Source organism: Mustelus asterias, chromosome 8 (assembly GCF_964213995.1).
Source record: "Mustelus asterias chromosome 8, sMusAst1.hap1.1, whole genome shotgun sequence".
NCBI lineage: Eukaryota > Metazoa > Chordata > Chondrichthyes > Carcharhiniformes > Triakidae > Mustelus > Mustelus asterias.
Window position 1 is genome coordinate 6,969,779 of NC_135808.1, and position 18,447 is coordinate 6,988,225.

At 49.2% G+C, this 18,447-nt stretch overlaps 1 protein-coding gene across 1 annotated transcript; it reads left to right on the forward strand.

Annotated features, from left to right (window-relative positions):
- The first annotated feature begins 7,851 nt into the window (after positions 1 to 7,851).
- On the forward strand, positions 7,852 to 17,309 carry LOC144497819 (uncharacterized). Its single transcript, XM_078219257.1, has 3 exons — positions 7,852 to 8,101; positions 12,517 to 12,789; positions 15,951 to 17,309. Exons 1-3 carry the CDS (start codon positions 7,901 to 7,903, stop codon positions 16,041 to 16,043), a joined length of 567 nt encoding a protein of 188 aa, XP_078075383.1. The 5' UTR covers positions 7,852 to 7,900; the 3' UTR covers positions 16,044 to 17,309.
- Positions 17,310 to 18,447: the final 1,138 nt, after the last annotated feature.

Genomic DNA, 18,447 nt, shown 5'->3' on the forward strand with positions numbered 1-18,447 from the left:
TCTCCGTAATGTCAACTATATCACACCCCTTTACATCTATTTGTGTAACTAATTCATCCATTTCATTTCGAATGCTCCGAGCTTTCAGGCACAAAACCTTAAGGTGGGCACGTTTAACATTTCTTTTCCCTTTCCTGTTATTTTTTACTCGGTCCTTATCTGAATCTGGCCCTTGGTTTCTCTGCCTATCACTTTCCTTATTCCCCTTATTGTCTTTTCCTCTTGTTCTTAACTCCCCCTGCTCTGAATCCTTGCAAAGTTTCCCATTCTCCTGTTGGCACAATGGTTAGCACTGCTCTCTCACTGCATCACGGACCCGGGTTCAATTCCGGCCTTGGGTCACTGCCTGTGTGGAGCTTGCATGTTCTCCCCGTGTCTGTGTGAGTTTCCTCCGGGTGCTCCAGTTTCCTCCCACATTGTAAAGATGTGCCGGGTTAGGTGGATTGGCCATACTAAATTGACCCTTAGCGTCAGGGGGATTAGCAGGGTAAATATGTGGGGTTACGGGAGTAGGACCTGGGTGGGATTGTTGTTGGTGCAGTCGCGAAGGGCCAAATGGCCTCCTTCTGCGCTGTAGGAATTCCATGACTCTCTGAAGGCGGACAGACTTTTCCATGCAGCCTTTCAATCCGAGGAGTCCAGCGGACCTTCCTCCTTGATTTTGCTGAGCGAGGTTTTTGGAGCTCCAGCAACCTGTTCCAGAGACTCATCATCTGAGTGGAACTTCAGGAATCCTCTGAGTGCCGGTACCTTGGAATGTTCCTGTCCCCATCTGCTATGGATGAAACTTTGTGTTGCACTCACCAGTTTGTGACCTCGAGGCTGCTCTAGAACTAAGTCCCACCGAGGTTTGGGTGTCTGCGTTGGTAGAGGGTGTGGGTGTACACTATGACGGGTCTCCCATTGAGGGCTCTGAGAAGCCATTTTTGTGTTCCTCTCTGAGCTGGTATCCTCGGCCTGGTTGATAGAACCCATTGGCTGCTTCCCAGATGTGCCTGCAAATAAAAGCGGTGGTTTAAAAAGTATAGTTTATTCATTAGTCACAAGTAAGGCTTACATTAACACTGCAATGAAGTTACTGTGAATTTCCGCTAGTCGTCACACTCTGTTCAGGTCAATGCACCTAACCAGCAAGTCTTTCGGACTGTAGGAGAAAACCAGAGCACCCGGAGGAAACCCATGCAGACACGGGGAGAACGTGCAGACTCCACACAGACAGCGACCCAAGCCGGGAATCGAACCCGGGTCCCAGGCGCCGTGAGGCAGCAATGCTAATCACTGTGCCACCATGCCGGCTCATGAGTTATGAGTGCACGGTAGGGACCTGGGAAACAGGGAACATCACTCACTGCATGGTATTCTAATGGGTGCTGTGGTGCTGAATCCCCACTTGGTTTATTGCCACCAAACTCTGCATCAGCACAAGAATGGGCCATGCCCTTCTAGGACTGAGGTAAGGAGAAATGTCTTCACCCAGAGAGTAGTGAATGTGTGGGATTCACTACCACAGAAAGTAGCTGAGGCCAAAACTTTGTGTGATTTCAAGAAATTAGATATAGCTCTTGGGGCTAAAGGGATCAAGGGATATGGGAAGAAGTTGGAATCAGGATATTGAATTTGATGATCAGCCATGATCAAATGAATGGCAGCGCCGGCTCGGAGGGCTGAATGGCCCACTCTTGCTTCTAGTTTCTATATTTTTATCTCCTCACTGGCTAGCTGAATTGCTCTCTCCTCAAAGTTCAGGAGGGTATCCTGTTCGGGCATTGCTCCACCAGCCTGGCATCTCTCCACCTTGTTATATGCCAGTTTATCCTATATGAAGACAGATGGGGAAAGTGGAAGCAGGGCACCTGCCAGGCCAGGTGATAAGGGGTGGCACGGTGGCGCAGTTGTTAGCACTGCTGCCTCTCAGCGCCAGGGACCCTGGTTCAATTCCGGCCTTGGGTCACTGTGGAGTTTGCACGTTCTCCCAGTGTCTGTGTGGGTTTCCCCCGGGTGCTCCGGTTTCCTCCCACACTCCAAAGATGTGCAGGTTAGGTGGATTGGCCATATTAAATTGACCCTAGTGTCAGGGGGATTAGCAGGGTAAATATGTGGGGTTACGGGAAGAGGGCCTGGGTGGGATTGTGGTCAGTGCAGACTTGATGGGCTGAATGGCCTCCTTCTGCACCGTAGGGATTCTATGATCTATGATAAGTATGCCTGGCATGTGCGAGTGGTGAGTGGGCCCATGGGTGGGATGATGGTATGACCCACTGGGGAGAAGAGGGAGTGAATGGTGGTGTGCCCTGAATTGGCGTTGAGTGAGCTCCCTGTGGATGCGTGAGTTGACAGCGATGAGAAGGGTGACATACCCTGGCAGAACGAAGGGATTCACTCATCTTCATCCTGCACTGGATGGGTGTCCTCTTCTGAATGGAATTGGCACTCATGCCCGCTGCGTCCGCCTCCCATGCTGGGTTTATGACCTTGAGTGCCCAGATAGATGACATCACAGCATGCCTCCATACCATCGCGCAATCTCTCCAGAGAGGCATCTGAGAACTTCGGAGCACACTTCCTGTCAGCCACCTCTTCCCAGTGAGCTGTGAAGTGAGGCAGCCTTTAAATCTGGCCCCACTATGATTACAGCGCTGAGGTGATGCCGGGGTGGATAAATCAGAGGCCACCCTGCCAGCGATATGGCCTGGAACACATGCCTGTAACTTTTCCGCCACTCATTGCTGCTCTATGACCTTGCAGTTTAGAAAACATAGAAGATAGCAGCAGGAGGAGGCCATTTGGCCCTTCAAGCCTGCTCCGCCAGTCATCACGACCATGGCGGATCATCCAACTCATGCTTGGACCATGTTCATAAACACATAACACAAGGGATTAAGAACACACCACTCAGTCAGTGCCCCATGGCCACCTTTCTAAGGGGAAAGGTCTAAGGTCTAAGGTCAAGCTCGCCCAGCCACCCAATGGTTCTGCAGCACCATAACATTAATTCGATTTGGAAGTCTGCATGTGAGGGTTAAAGGTCGAGCAGCACTCATTGGCACACTTAGGCAGTGTTGCCCTTGCCCTGAGGTTCCTTTCTCCCCCCATGGCCACCCCCCAGAACCACAAAGCAGCCCCAAAGAAGCTGCTGTGATCCCCCCCTCCGCCTCATTCCCCAAATTTGAGGATCGGTTCCTTGCCAACATTGTGCTAAGTTGTGCGCACTTACTTCCTAGTTCCCCTTGAAGTTCAGGCCATCCACTACATGCCTTTTAAAAGCAGTTATAAATCGGGCATGTTCTAAAGGCACGTCAAGGTGGGACCTACTTTTGGCCTGGAGTGGGAGGTATGTGTGGCGGTGATTTCCGTGTGAGGATAGGGTAATGAGATGCAAATTTATTCAAATAAAGTTTCCAACATTTCATAAAATCACAGAATCCCCACAGTGCAGAAGGAGGCCATTTGGTCCATCGAACCTGTACTGACAACAATCCCAACCAGATCCTATCCCCATATTTACCCTAGCTAATCCCCCTGACACTGAGGCATAATTTCGCATGGCCAATCCACCTAACCCGCACATCGTATGACTGCGGGACGAAACCAGAGCACCTGGAGGAAACCCACGCAGACACGGGGAGAATGTGCAAACTCCACACAGACAGTGACCCGAATTGAACCCAGGTCCCTAGAGCTGTGAGGCAGCAGTGCTGAGCACTGTGCGAAAGACATCTACTGCCTTCTCAGGAGATTTTCCAATCTCACCATCAAACGCTTACGATGGTAAACCCTTTGTTTCCTCAGTGCAGAGGCTGCAGCTCTAAGTCACACTATGCAGTGACTGCTGTGTGCCTTTGAATGATACACACACACACACACAGGCAGCTCTCCTTGACTTGTCTGTGGTGATCCTAACAATCATGAAGGTAGATTCTTTTTCTGTTCAGCTCTTCATATTCCCTGTAATGTATTCACTATGTTTAGGGTTGTTGCTTTTAACAGAAAGAAAAGACTTGGTTTGCACGCACAGGGCCAGATTTGCTGACATCGCCACGAGCTGGGATTCGGGCTGTGGGAGGAAACTGGAGCACCCAGAGGAAACCCACACAGACAATTTTGAAGTGAACACAGTGAAAGAAAGAGAAAAGTTCACACATTACCCAATCTTTCATTTTAACTCTCTATATTCTGTGAATCGGTGAGTCTCTAATCAAACAACTTTCAACATCTCTGTCCTTCATAGTCTTTGGGAGCAAGAATTTACATTCAGACGGTTCGTTCAGAATTTTATAAAGGGCTTCAGTAACTTTTGAGAGAGAATGTGCAGTGACCTGAGGCTGGAATCAAACCCAGGCGCTGTGAGGCAGCAGTGCTAACCACTGTGTCACCGTTCCGCCCATAATGACAGCACCCTCAAATCATGTGATCACTGTGTGTGGTGAACCATAGATGGTTACCACTATGGGTACTGAACCATAGATGGTTATCACTATGGGTACTTGTACATATGTTACTGTTGTCACTGTTGGGGTTAGGGTTGGGGTGTTCTACCTGTTGGTATTGTTCTGTGGTACACTCCGGTTGGCTCCACCTACCTGTAGGAGTATAAAGGTCACTGCACTGCCGAGTGACCCTTAGTCTGGGATTGTATTGTTATGCAGTATGCTCCATTCTTGTTACTAATAAAAGCCTTTATTTCCCAGGTACGATCCAGCCTCCCGAGTGATTTAATCGCGCATCACACTGAAAACAACCTGCAACCCTTTTAAAATATATAACCAGTAGCCAATACCGGTTACATATTTATATTGCTGCCAGTAGCAATACCAAATAACTGGATCAAGGCAAGAGAGAAAGCAATGAAACAAGCACACAGGCGGTAGGGTGGCATAGTGGTTTGCACTGCTGCTTCACAGTGCCAGAGACCCGGGTTCGATTCCCAGCTTGAGTCACTGTCTGTGTAGAGTCTGTACGTTCTCCCCGTGTCGTGTGGGTTTCCTCCGGGTGCTCCGGTTTCCTCCCCCATTCTGAAAGACGTGCTGGTTAGGGTGCATTGGCTGTGCTGAATTCTCCCTCAGTGTACCCGAACAGGCGCCGGAGTGTGGCGACTAGAGGATTTTCACAGTAACTTCATTGCAGTGTTAATGTAAGCCTTACTTGTGACTAATAAATAAACTTTAACTTTTACGCTGCATATCATACATTGGGCCGGATTCGCTGACCTCGCCACAAGCTGGGATTTGGACTGCGGGAGGAATGCTGCACTGGGGGATTTTAGTTTCATTGCAGGGGATATTCTTCTTCCTGGGAATGTTGGATCATGGCCAAAGTAAGTATAGGAAAAGCCAGATCCAGAACAGCTTAAAAGGGAGTCCAGCCAAATTTCTGTCCGGTAGTTAGCGGAGAGTTTCTACACATTCTGCGGCTGTTCACACCCCGCCCCTGCTGCCAGAGAGGATGGAGAATCAGCCGTTCACTGCAGCGGGACCGGAGAATCACAGCTGTGGGCGAAAGTCCGGAAAGGACAAGATGGATCTTTGCAATGCTCAAATTGTCAGTGTCCTGGTCAAAACTCTCCCTCAGCCAGAATGTCATTCGTCTCATTATTGTTGTTGCATTGGCTGCTCCGCAAAAATTACTGAAGCCCTTTACAAAATTCTGAATGAACCGTCTGAATGTAAATTCTTGCTCCCAAAGACTATGAAGGACGGAGATGTTGAAAGTTGTTCGATTAGAGACTCACCGATTAACAGAATATAGAGAGTTTAACATGAAAGATTGGGTAATGTGTGAACTTTTCTCTCTTTCATTGAGTTCATTTCGAAATTGGAACAGCTACAATTTAACTATGCACATTTCAATTCTGTTTCTTGAACGACAACAAAAAGTGTCTGGGCGGAGCTTCACAGATCTTACGATAAAATCCCCAATGTTCCCCTATAAACTTTAGTCGCTGAGTGCTGGAGTCAGTGTAGTTTCGATTGCCGGTACAATGGTATGTACTGCCGAAAAAGCCAAGCAACTGAAGAAGTTACTTCAAACTAGTAACGTGTTTAAAGTCATTCAGAATTGTATACTCTTCCTGATCCTTTATGGACTGGAAGAGCTGCTTGAAGTAAACGTTCCGTGCCCATGTGTTTTGAAATGGAATCGTTGCTACACCGGGATGTTTTTTATTTTTCCTTCAGTGATATTGTTGATGGTCAGTTTGCTGCTGCAGTGCGAATGGTATCGACACTATGATTCCGAAATGAGTCAGGGAGCAGAGCCAGGAGCGACCCCAGGAGCGGTGCCGGCAGAGGGTTCTAGGCAGGAGACAGGGGAGGGTTCTAGGCCGGAGACAGCAGGGGGTTCTAGACAGGGGACAGCAGGGGGTTCTAGGCAGGGGACAGCAGGGGGTTCTAGGCAGGGGACAGCAGGGGGTTCTAGGCAGGAGACAGCAGAGGGTTCTAGGCAGGGGACAGCAGAGGGTTCTAGGCAGGGGACAGCAGAGGGTTCTAGCCAGGGGACAGCAGAGGGTTCTAGGCAGGGGACAGCAGAGGGTTCTAGGCAGGGGACAGCAGAGGGTTCTAGGCAGGAGACAGCAGAGGGTTCTAGACAGGGGACAGCAGAGGGTTCTAGCCAGGAGACAGCAGAGGGTTCTAGACAGGGGACAGCAGAGGGTTCTAGCCAGGGGACAGCAGAGGGTTCTAGGCAGGAGACAGCAGAGGGTTCTAGGCAGGGGACAGCAGAGGGTTCTAGCCAGGGGACAGCAGAGGGTTCTAGGCAGGGGACAGCAGAGGGTTCTAGGCAGGAGACAGCAGAGGGTTCTAGGCAGGGGACAGCAGAGGGTTCTATGCAGGGGACAGCAGGGGGTTCTAGGCAGGGGACAGCAGGGGGTTCTAGCCAGGGGACAGCAGAGGGTTCTAGGCAGGAGACAGCAGAGGGTTCTAGGCAGGGGACAGCAGAGGGTTCTAGCCAGGGGACAGCAGAGGGTTCTAGCCAGGGGACAGCAGAGGGTTCTAGGCAGGGGACAGCAGAGGGTTCTAGGCAGGGGACAGCAGAGGGTTCTAGCCAGGGGACAGCAGGGGGTTCTAGGCAGGAGACGGCAGAGGGTTCTAGGCAGGGGACAGCAGAGGGTTCTAGCCAGGGGACAGCAAAGAGTTCTAGGCAGGGGACAGCAGAGGGTTCTAGGCAGGAGACAGCAGAGGGTTCTAGGCAGGAGACAGCAGGGGATTCTAGGCAGGGGACAGCAGAGGGTTCTAGGCAGGGGACAGCAGGGGGTTCTAGGCAGGGGACAGCAGGGGGTTCTAGGCAGGGGACAGCAGGGGGTTCTAGGCAGGGGACAGCAGAGGGTTCTAGACAGGGGACAGCAGGGGATTCTAGGCAGGGGACAGCAGAGGGTTCTAGACAGGGGACAGCAGGGGGTTCTAGACAGGGGACAGCAGAGGGTTCTAGACAGGGGACAGCAGAGGGTTCTAGGCAGGGGACAGCAGAGGGTTCTAGGCAGGGGACAGGAGAGGGTTCTAGGCAGGAGACAGCAGGGGGTTCGTGGCAGGAGACAGCAGAGGGTTCGAGGCAGGAGACAGCAGAGGGTTCTAGGCAGGGGACAGCAGAGGGTTCTAGGCAGGGGATAGCAGGGGGTTCTATGCAGGGGACAGCAGGGGGTTCTAGACAGGGGACAGCAGAGGGTTCTAGCCAGGGGACAGCAGAGGGTTCTAGGCAGGGGACAGCAGGGGGTTCTATGCAGGGGACAGCAGAGGGTTCTAGACAGGGGACAGCAGAGGGTTCTAGGCAGGGGACAGCAGAGGGTTCTAGGCAGGGGACAGCAGGGGGTTCTATGCAGGGGACAGCAGAGGGTTCTAGACAGGGGACAGCAGAGGGTTCTAGCCAGGGGTGGAGAACGTGCCAAGGAAAAAATTACAGATGTAATGTTATGCCTTTCCTATTATTCTTTAAAATATTGACTCCACCAATTTTATGGATCTGGCTGTTGCTTCTGGATGGTGATTACTATACCTGTTTTTGGATAATGGAAGATGAAAGGGTGACAAATAAAACATGCACCGAATTCAACTGCTCAGGGACATCCAGTAACATGTTATCTGGACTCTATCATCATTGTACTTATTCACGGGTGAGTAATGTCTTTAAACATAGTAAATGTAACTACTGTATAGAAAACATAGCCATGATGTGGAGATGCCGGCGTTGGACTGGGGTAAACACAGTAAGAAGTCTCACAACACCAGGTTAAAGTCCAACAGGTTTATTTGGTAGCACAAGCCACTAGCTTTCGGAGCGCTGCTCCTTCATCAGGTAAGTGGGAGTTCTGTTCACAAACAGGGCATGTAAAGACACAAACTCAATTTACAAAATGATGGTTGGAATGCGAGTCTTTACAGGTAATCAAGTCTTAAAGGTATAGATAATGTGAGTGGAGAGAGGGTTAAGCACAGGTTAAAGAGATGTGTATTGTCTCCAGCCAGGACAGTTAGTGAGATTTTGCAAGCCCAGGCAAGTCATGGCGGTTACAGATATTGTGGGTTGAACCGAAGAGATCGGTTGAGGCCGTCCTCATGTGTGCGGAACTTGGCTATCAGTCTCTGTTCAGCAACTCTGTGTTGTCATGTGTTGTGAAGGCCACCTTGGAGAACGCTTACCCGAAGTGTATTTCGGCTTCACTCAGCTCACCCTGCCGGCCCTGATCGGCCTCAGAGCGGTTAGCAACCTGATAATTATGCTAAACCTTTCATTTTAATAATGTTAGCGTGCTGGATGGCCCATTCAGCCATCGCCCGCTTATGCACCCACCTCCCCAGCTGCGAGTCACCTGGGTGTGATTTAAAGTAAAGTGTATTTATTAGTCACAAGTAAGGCTTACATTAACACCGCAATGAAGTCACTGTGAAATTCCCCTAGTCGCCACATCCGGCGCCTGTTCGGGTCAATGCACCTAACCAGCACGTCTATCAGACTGTGGGAGGAAACCGGAGCACCCGGAGGAAACCCATGCAGACACGGGGAGAACATGCAGACTCCACACAGGCAGTGACCCAAGCCGGGAATCGAACCTGGGTCCCTGGCGCTGTGAGGCAGCAGGGCTAACCACTGTGCTTTGGTTCTGTGCTTCAAAAGCCATCTCGGCCTTTAGGCTAAAGTGAAGCATTAGATCAAGCCCAGGATGGGGTGCAAGGCCTTGCCTTGTCAGCTTGGATTAGTTTTTTCCCTCGTGCAGGGACCATGATTGGACTTAATTTAAATTGGATGGCACGGTGGCACAGTGGTTAGCACTGCTGTCTTACTGCGCCAGGGACCTGGGTTCGATTCGTGGTTTGGGTCACTGTCTATGTGGAGTTGCATGTTCTCCCCGTGTCTTTGTGGGTTTCCTCCCACACTCCAAAGATGTGCGGGTTAGGTGGATTGGCCATGCTAAATTGCCCCCTTGGTGTCTTAGGGGGACTAGCGAGGTTAAATGCATGGGATTATGGGGATAGGGCCTGGGTGGAATTGTGGTCAGTGAAGACTTGATGGGCCGAATGGCCTCCTTCTGCACTGTAGGGATTCTATGATTCTGTGAATTGGCTTTTTTGATTAGAATTAAAGTACCGAAAGGTACCAAATGGCACCATGGCCTCCGGGGGAGAAATAAGTGGTTCTGCATTGCATGGATGGCTTGAACATCTCAACACGGGGGAAGTGGAGGCTTAACTGGAGGCAAAGTGCTGAAGCCAGGGAAGGGGATTGGGAGAGTCATCAGGGGTGCCTTGGATGACCGGCTTAATAGTGTGTCTAATGGTGCATTAAGGAGAGTTACAGAACAAAGAGATCTAGAGGTACAGGTTCATAGCTCCTTGAAAGTGGAGTTGCAGATGGACAGGGTGTGAAGAGGGCATTTGGCATGCTTGGTTTCATTGGTCAGAACATTGAATACAGGAGTTGGGGCGTCTTGTTGAAGTTGTACAAGACATTGGTAAGGCCATACTTGGAATACTGTTTACAGTTCTGGTCACCCTATTACAGCACGGATCTTATTAAACTAGGATATTATTAAACTTTCTCCCCGTGTCTGCCTGGGTTTTCTCCCGGTGCTCCAGTTTCCTCTCAAACTCCAAAGATGTGCGGGTTAGGTTGATAGGCAATGCTAAATTGACCCTAGTGTCAGGGGGATTAGCAGAGTAAATGTGTGGGGTTAAGGGGATAGGGCCTGTGTGGGATTGTGGTTGATGCAGACTCAATGGGTCGAATGGCTTTCTTCTGTACTGAAGGGATTCTATGATAGAAAGAGTTCAGAAAAGATTGACTAGGATGCTACCAGAACTTGATGGTTTGAGTTTTAAGGAGAGGCTGGATGGACTGGGACTCTTTTCCTTGGAGCGTAGGAGGCTGAGGGGTGATTTTATAGAGGTCTATAATATAATGAGGGGCATAGATCAGCTAGATAGTCAACATCTTTTCCCAAAGGTAGGGGAGTCTAAAACTCGAGGGCATAGGTGTACGTTGAGAGGGGAGAGATACAAAAGGGTCCAGGAGGGCAATTTTTTCACACAGAGAGTGGTGAGTGTCTGGAACAAGCTGCCAGAGGTAGTAGTAGAGGCGGGTACAATTTTGTCTTTTAAAAAGCATTTAGACAGTTGCATGAATAAGATTGGTATAGAGGGCAATTGGGACCAGCTTAATGGTAAAAACTGGGCGGCATGGACAAGTTGGGTCGAAGGGCCTACTTCCGTGCTGTAAACCTCTATGACACTGTGACTTTATGAGTTCTAGCTACCTCCCACCACCTGACTGTTAAAAGTGTCTATGCCTCTTTGTGTCGCAGCTCAGAGGTTTCTGTTCAATGCTCACCATGCCCATCTGGACCCCTTCATACCTCTGTGGCAACCCATTCACAATCTGGCCCTGCCCTGGGTTTATTTAATGCCTGCCAGTTGCTGCCAGCCCTCACTGAACTCCTCTCACTCACAGAATAGTGCTCCAAGGGCACGCTGCCTTCTCAGCCTGAATGAGTGCATACGGTTGGCACAGCTCAAGGAACCTTGGGCGGCACGGTAGCACAGTGATTAGCACTGCTGCTTCACAGCTCCAGGGACCTGGGTTCAATTCCCGGCTTGGGTCACTGTCTGTGCGGAGTTCACACATTCTCCTCATGTCTGCGTGGGTTTCCTCCGGGTGCTCTGGTTTCCTCCCACAGTTCAAAGATGTGCGGGTTAGGTTGATTGGCCGTTTTAAAAATGCCCCTTAGTGTCCTGAGATGCGTAGGTTAGAGGGATTAGCGGGTAAACATGTAGGGATATGGGGGTAGGGCCTGGGTGGGATTGTGGTCGGTGCAGACTCAATGGGCCAAATGGCCTCTTTCTGCACTGTAGGGATTCTATGATTCTATGAACCTCCTTCATCAGCAGTTCCACAGTAGATGAGGAAGGGGAAACACCGAGGACAGTGCACAATGGGGTCAGATACTTCAATAGTCGCTAAAAGATGATCTGGCAGACAGCCCATATCACATCAACATTGTCCAAATATTTGTAGAAAGCCCCATGAAGGCTGCTGGTCTCTGCATCCGTCCCACAGCTGCTTCCTCTGGCCGCACCCTTATCCTGCTGGATCATATAATCCCCCTTGGAACACTTATGGAGGTCACAAGTTCTTTTTTGAATGGACTCTCAAATTAACCAGTGGCCCAGTCACTCAGGGCAGCCAAGTTTCCAGCAAAGGCACACGTCTCTCTCTCTCTGTCTCTCTCTGACGCAAATCCTGACTATGTGGCATCACCCCAGTTTTTCAGAAAGAGACGCTTGCCTGCACGGAATTAATACCCAGAATATACAAACTGCTGCCACAGCTTAGACAAGCAGCCACACGGGAGCTCGCTGAGGAAGGTCCCCTTTCGCTCCCCGGGAAACCCAGGGGAAGGGCCCCAGCGCATTTTGCTAACACCCAGTGTAGCGCCCACAGGCTCCTTATGTGTGAGAGAGGGATTGTGAGCAATGAAGGAGTTTCATACCAAGGGACGGCCAGCCCTCCCTGAAGGCTAGCGGGCTGCTCTGTTAAATGCAGTCACTGGAAGGGGCTGGGGGTGTGTGTGTGTATGTGTGTGTGTGTGTGTTGTACAGTGTACACTGTACAACCCGGCAATCAATCATGATCATACTGTTAATCATAGAATCCCTACAGTGCAGAAAGGGACCATTCGGCCCATTGAGTCTGCACCGACCACAGTCCCACCCAGGCCCTATCCCATAACCCCATGCATTTACCCTCGCTAGCCCCCACTGACACCAAGGGGCAATTGAACGTGGCCAATCCACCGAACATCTCAGGACTGTGGGAAGAAATCAGATCACCCGGAGGAAACCCACACAGACACGGGGAGAACGTGCAGACTCCCACACAGACAGTGACCCAAGCCGGGAATCAAACCCAGGTCCCTGGTGCTGTGAGGCAGCAGTGCTAACCACTGTGCCACTGGAAGATTGCCTTATAAATGGAACAGTTTTGATCAAGGGTGTTGCTAAAATGATTCTCAACTCTTCACCACTTCCTCAACAGCTCATCGGTGGCAGTCTAACCTTCATCTTCCTCTTCATAATGCTACTCCTCTATTCTCTCCATTGTTGCACTTGCTGCAACATTAAGAATTATTTTTACAAATATCAATATGATTACCTGCATGAGATGAAGAAAGAACAGCTTATTATGAGAGCACTGCAAACGAGAGCAGATAAAAAGGCAAAAAAGTACGTTGACAACAGGATCAAGGAATTGCATTCCTTCCTCGACTCTGTATCTGAAGAAAACGATGGAGCGAACGGGATCGATGAGGTAAATGTCATTCAAAGTCAAAGCACTAACCAGTGAACAAGCTCTGAACATAGAATAAAAGCGACGAATATCGCTAAAATCGACCAGCAAACGTAGATTCAAATATTGTGCTGTTTTCCATCACAGATGTCCTTAGAGTGAGTATCCAGACTTCCTGGGTGGAAGTTATCCGCTCCCCCCGCAAAACAAACCAGAGAGTTTCACTCTGGTTTTTTCAGTCAGATACCCCGTGTAATTTTCCCACACTCTGTCAAATTCTTTTGGCAGGAGGGAGTTTCACACCGGTAAGGGGAGGGGGTTGGGGGGGTTGGGGGGAGGGAAGGATGAGGAGCCTGAGTTCCAGTTTTCAGCTAAAAACTCTGATTTTCAGACTTTTGTGACACTTAGGGCCCTATTTTTCCATTTTCATTCGAAGTTCTGCGTGGACTTGAAACTGGGAGCATTTCAGATCCGACGTTTCGACCCCTTCTCAGGCGCCACCATACGCACCCTGCCTGAAAAAAATAGCAGCGATTCTGAATTGCGCTGCAGGAGCCCCTTGTTGGGGCTTAACGCACCCGAAATCCCACAGCTCCGATCGGTGCCTCCAACTGCACATACGCAGTAAAAAAAAATAGAAGAATGTTCCCCTGCCACATCGCTCCTGGGCCGGACAATGGTTCCGCCCTGGCCCCCACAGACATTGCCCCACCCCCACAACATTAATGACCCCCCTTTCCCCCCCAACACCCCGCTACGCAGACCAATCATGGCCCCTTCCCCCCCCCCACCAAAGTCAAGCAGAGTGATCCACCCTCCTCCATCCCCCCACTGATCACGCAGAGTGGCAGCAGACCCCCCTTCCCCCCACTGATCACACACAGAGTGGCAGCAGACCCCCCTTCTCCCCACTGATCTCACGCAGAGTGGCAGTGGAACCCCCTCTCCCCCCCCCACTGATCTCAGGCAGAGTGGCAGTGGACCCCCGTGCCCCCCACTGATCACACAAAGAGTGACAGCGGTCCCCACCTACCCTCCCACCGATCACATGCAGAGTGGCAGCGGACCCCCCTTCCTCCCCACTGATCATACACAGAGTGGCAGAGGACCCCCCCTTCCCCCTCACTGAGCAGAGGCAGAGTGGGAATGGAACCCCCCCAGCTCACCCCCTGCAGCCTCCCCCGCCACCGACCTGAGTGGAGTCAGAGAGCCGCCGGACGCTTGGAACTTACCTCCTCAGAAGCTGGAGCGCCCGAATTGGACTTTTTTAGAGCATGTCTGTTTCCCATCGAATCTGGATGGGTGAACGCGGTGGTAAAGGGGGAAGTGCCAGTAAGTTTGGGCGTGCAGCCCATTAAGTTAATTTTAATGTATGCGAATGCATTTAAATCGACATCACGCCCATTTCGGGCGCAGTACAGACGGTTGCCATTTTCGACCCTTTGTAAAGGGGGAACCGGCGCAGTGGCGGACGCAGATCGAGCTACTCGCCTCACACCCAACTTTACCAAGTATTTGCGCCTGGAAACGGGCACAACTTGATGGTAAAATCGGGCCCTTAGAATTTCTTTGGGACATTCCGTCCACTGTGTAAATGTCTACACAGTATAAGGAAGGTCTGTTAAACCACACCCCCCACCCCCTCCACGGGATATTGCCCAAATGGCCTAATTCCACTCAAATATCTTATGGTCTTACGGCCTCTTAACATCTCTCCTAAAGCTAGGCCGAATTCGCAGTGCTCTGCTAACCCTCTCAATCTGGCCATGAAACCGGAGGTGGTCTCCCCTGGCTCCCAGACTACAGTATGAAATTTATATCTCATCATGATGATTGAACATTGGGGGTTAAAATAATTGAAGTTCGGGTTAAAATGATCTTCGACCATTTCGACTATCTGGTCACGTGTTTAGATAGAGCGTCAGGTGATGCTTGACACCTCACTGGGCAGTAAGTTTATAGGCCACAGGCTGTGAGTTGTATCCCCTTTCACTTTTCCTCCACTGTGATCTCATGAGCTGCATAGAACTAATGCAATCTTTCGATATATTGCCCCAAGTTTTCTACTGCTGGGTCAAACGGCTCAATCTCCCCGATTAAAGGAATTTTTATATGACTTATGTACCTGTCTCTTCTTAGCTTTGACACTTACTCTTTTCCCCCTTTAACTGTGAACTGAGACCTCCCGATGAGTAACAAAGATTTTCCTCGTTGCCAGTGTAGTAAAGTCGAAGGTGACCCATTGTGGCATCAAGTAATAATTCATTTATTAAAAATAATATATGTGCAAGACAAGGGTCTGACAGTACTGCAATACACGTCTACTGTCTTCTCCTCCCTGGAAATGGCTGAGGTTCCTCCCAGTCCCAGTTCATGCGCCCTTTCTCCCGATTGGCTTGGCTTCCCATGCAGCCTCTCCATAGGGTCCAGCCCATCACATGACCCTCAAAGGATCGTCCCTTAAAGAAGCCAAGTTACTACTCTGAAGATGAGGTCAAGTATGCTTTTTCCTCTTGTTAGTCCCCTCACCACCTGTTGCAGTCCCAGGCCAGCAGCTATGTCCTGTAGGACTCAGTCAGCTTGGTCTGAGGTGGTGCTACCAAGCCTCTCCTGGCGATGGACATTGAAGTCCCCCACTCAAAGTGCATTCTGCACCCTTTCCACCCTCCGCACTTCCTCCAAGTGGTGTTCAACATTGAGGCGTTTTGACACATCAGCTGAGGGGGGGTGGAATGGCATGTGCCCTAGAGCAGGAGGTTTCCTTGTCCTGATTTCTTTTGACTTGATGCCAAGAGACTTCACGGGACCCGAAATTAATGTGGAGAACACCCAGGGCAACTCCCTCCTGACTGTATACCTCTGTGCCGCCACCTCTGCTGGGTCTGTCCTGCCTGTGAGACATGGGAATGCCTAGGAATGCTGATGGTGGTGCCTGGGACATTATCTGTTAGGTGTGATTCGGAGAGTGTGACCATGTGTTAGGCTGCTGCTTGACTAGTCTGTGAGACAGCTCTCTCAAATTTGGCACAAGCACCCAGATGTTAGTAAGAAGGATTTTGCCAGGTTCAAAGAGGTTGATGTTGTCATTTCTGGTGCCGATGATCACCAGAAGTAGATGTGACTCCATTTGTGTGACAATGATTATTAAAAATTAACAATTATACTTGTGATTTTCCCAACAGAATCACACTTCCGGAACTGCTGACCATTCAGGGATGAATCAGGAAACCGGAGAGCCGCCAGAATCCATAGAATTGATCAAGTGCCACACATAGCCCACATTTGGAATGTCATTCAGCATCATTTATTGAACTTGTTTAATAGTAATCTCAGTCATTTAACACAGATGTTGCATTGTATTATTGGTAAAATTTAAAGGTAAACATTGTGTTTGAGTTGGGTGCACGCAATTTGCAAAAGACGCTTGTGTGAGTTCTGTGATGGAAAGTGTGTTCGTTTATTCATTCATTTACACCGGATACTGTCCTCTGAATCATACACATGCATCAATCGGATCATAGAGTCAGAAAGGTTTACAGCACGGAAGCAGGCCCTTCAGCCCAACTTGCCCATGGCCACCCGTTTTTTTAACCCCTAAGCTAGTCCCAATTGCCTGCATTTTGCCTTTATCCCTCGATACCCATCTTACCCATCTAAATGCTTTTTAAAAGACAAAATTGTACCCTCTACTACTGCCTCTGGCAGCTCATTCCAGACACTTGCCATCCTCTGTGTGAAAATATTGCCCCTCTGGACACTTTTGTATCTCTCCCCTCTCATCTTAAACCCATGCCCTCTAATTTTAGACTCCCCTACCTTTGGGGAAAGATATTGACTTTCTAGCTGATCCATGCCCCTCATTATTTTATAGACCTCACTAAGATCACCCCAGAGAAAAATGCTCCAGAGAAAAAAGTCCCAGTCTATCCAACCTCTCCTTATAACTCAAACATTAAGCCCCAGTAGCATCCTAGTGTGAAGTTGTATGAACTAAGCAATAGCATGATGGGAAAATTGGTCAACTATCTGGTACAATGTAAGAACGCTGACCAAACTATTTCAAATTGCCAGACCCCTGTAAGACCTGATTAGGCTGACTCCGCATAACTTAAGACATGAATAAGACCACAGAAAATCAGGCTGTTCCACTGACCTCTGTAAGGCCTGATAAGTTTAACTCCTCAGAAACTATGACTGTATGACCAAGACAAGATAAGGTCAGGGATGAAGGAACCACCGACCTTTTTCTGTTATATCAAAGGACAAGATAAAGATATGAATGTTGAGACAAAAAGTTCTAGGAGGTCAGCAAGTCATGACATGATTAAAGTCATTGCTTATGATTCTATTACTAATCAAATTCCTGAAAAAGCTCTGGTCACGCAAACTGATAATGATTATGTATAAATACTGAACTGATTCTTTGTGCAAGCGCAGACTTGGGGAAGAATTAGCATGTTGTGTCAACTGCTCTCTGACCTCAAGTTTCAGCCAAAATACTGCATGCAGTCTTTCGTAAATAAAGGCTAGTTACTTTGTTGAAACAAACGTTGTTGTTGTGTTTCTCTATCACAGTCAAGAAACAGGAAAATTTCCACTTCAACACTAGTACATCTTTCTACACTCTTTCTAGTTTAATAATATCCTTTCTATAATAGGGTGACCAGAACTGTACACAGTATTCCAAGTGTGGCCTTACCAATGTCTTGTACAACTTCAACAAGACGTCCCAACTTCTGTATTCAATGTTCTGACCAATGAAATCAAACATACCGAATGCCTTCTTCACCACTCTGTCCACCTGTGACTCCACTTTCAAGGAGATATGAACATGTACCCCTAGATCTCTTTGTTCTATAACTCTCCCCAACTGAGTAAGTCCTGCCCTGGTTTGATTAACTGAAATGCATCAATATAGAAACTATACACGAAAGCTAATGTCCCACCAATGACCCCCCCCCCTCCGCCCCCCCATGCCCCAACCCCAGATTATACAAAATTGATTCTGAAGCTACACGCTTTGCTCCTTACGGTAAATATATTTCTAAGTGAGCAGTGTGAACGTTCAGGAATTAGGTGCAAATATGAATTCAGAGCAGAGTTGGAAGCAAACCTTCAGTAACTGCAAATGGGAATGGTAAATATCTAAATAATCAGAGAAGCTAATTAGACAAAGAACAAAGAAAATTACAGCACAGGAACAGGCCCTTTGGCCCTCCAAGCCTGCACCGACCATGCTGCCTGTCTGAACTAAAACCCTCTACTCTTCCGGGGACCAAATCCTTCTAGTCCCATCCTATTCATGTATTTGTCCAGACGCCCCCTTAAAAGTCACTATCTGCTTCCACTACCTCCCCCAGCAGCGAGTTCCAGGCACCCACCACCCTCTGTGTAAAAAACTTGCCTCGTACATCTCCTTTAAACCTTGCCCCTCATACCTTAAACCTATGCCCCCTAGCAATTGACTCTTCCACCCTGGGAAAAAGCTTCTGATTATCCACTCTGTCCATGCCTCATAATCTTGTAGACTTTTATCAGGCCGCCCCTCAACCTCCGTTGCTCCAGTGAGAACACACCAAGTTTTTCTTAACTCTCCTCATAGCTAATGCCCTCCTTACCAGGCAACATCCTGGTAAATCTTTTCTGTACCCTCTCCAAAGCCTCCACATTCTTCTGGTA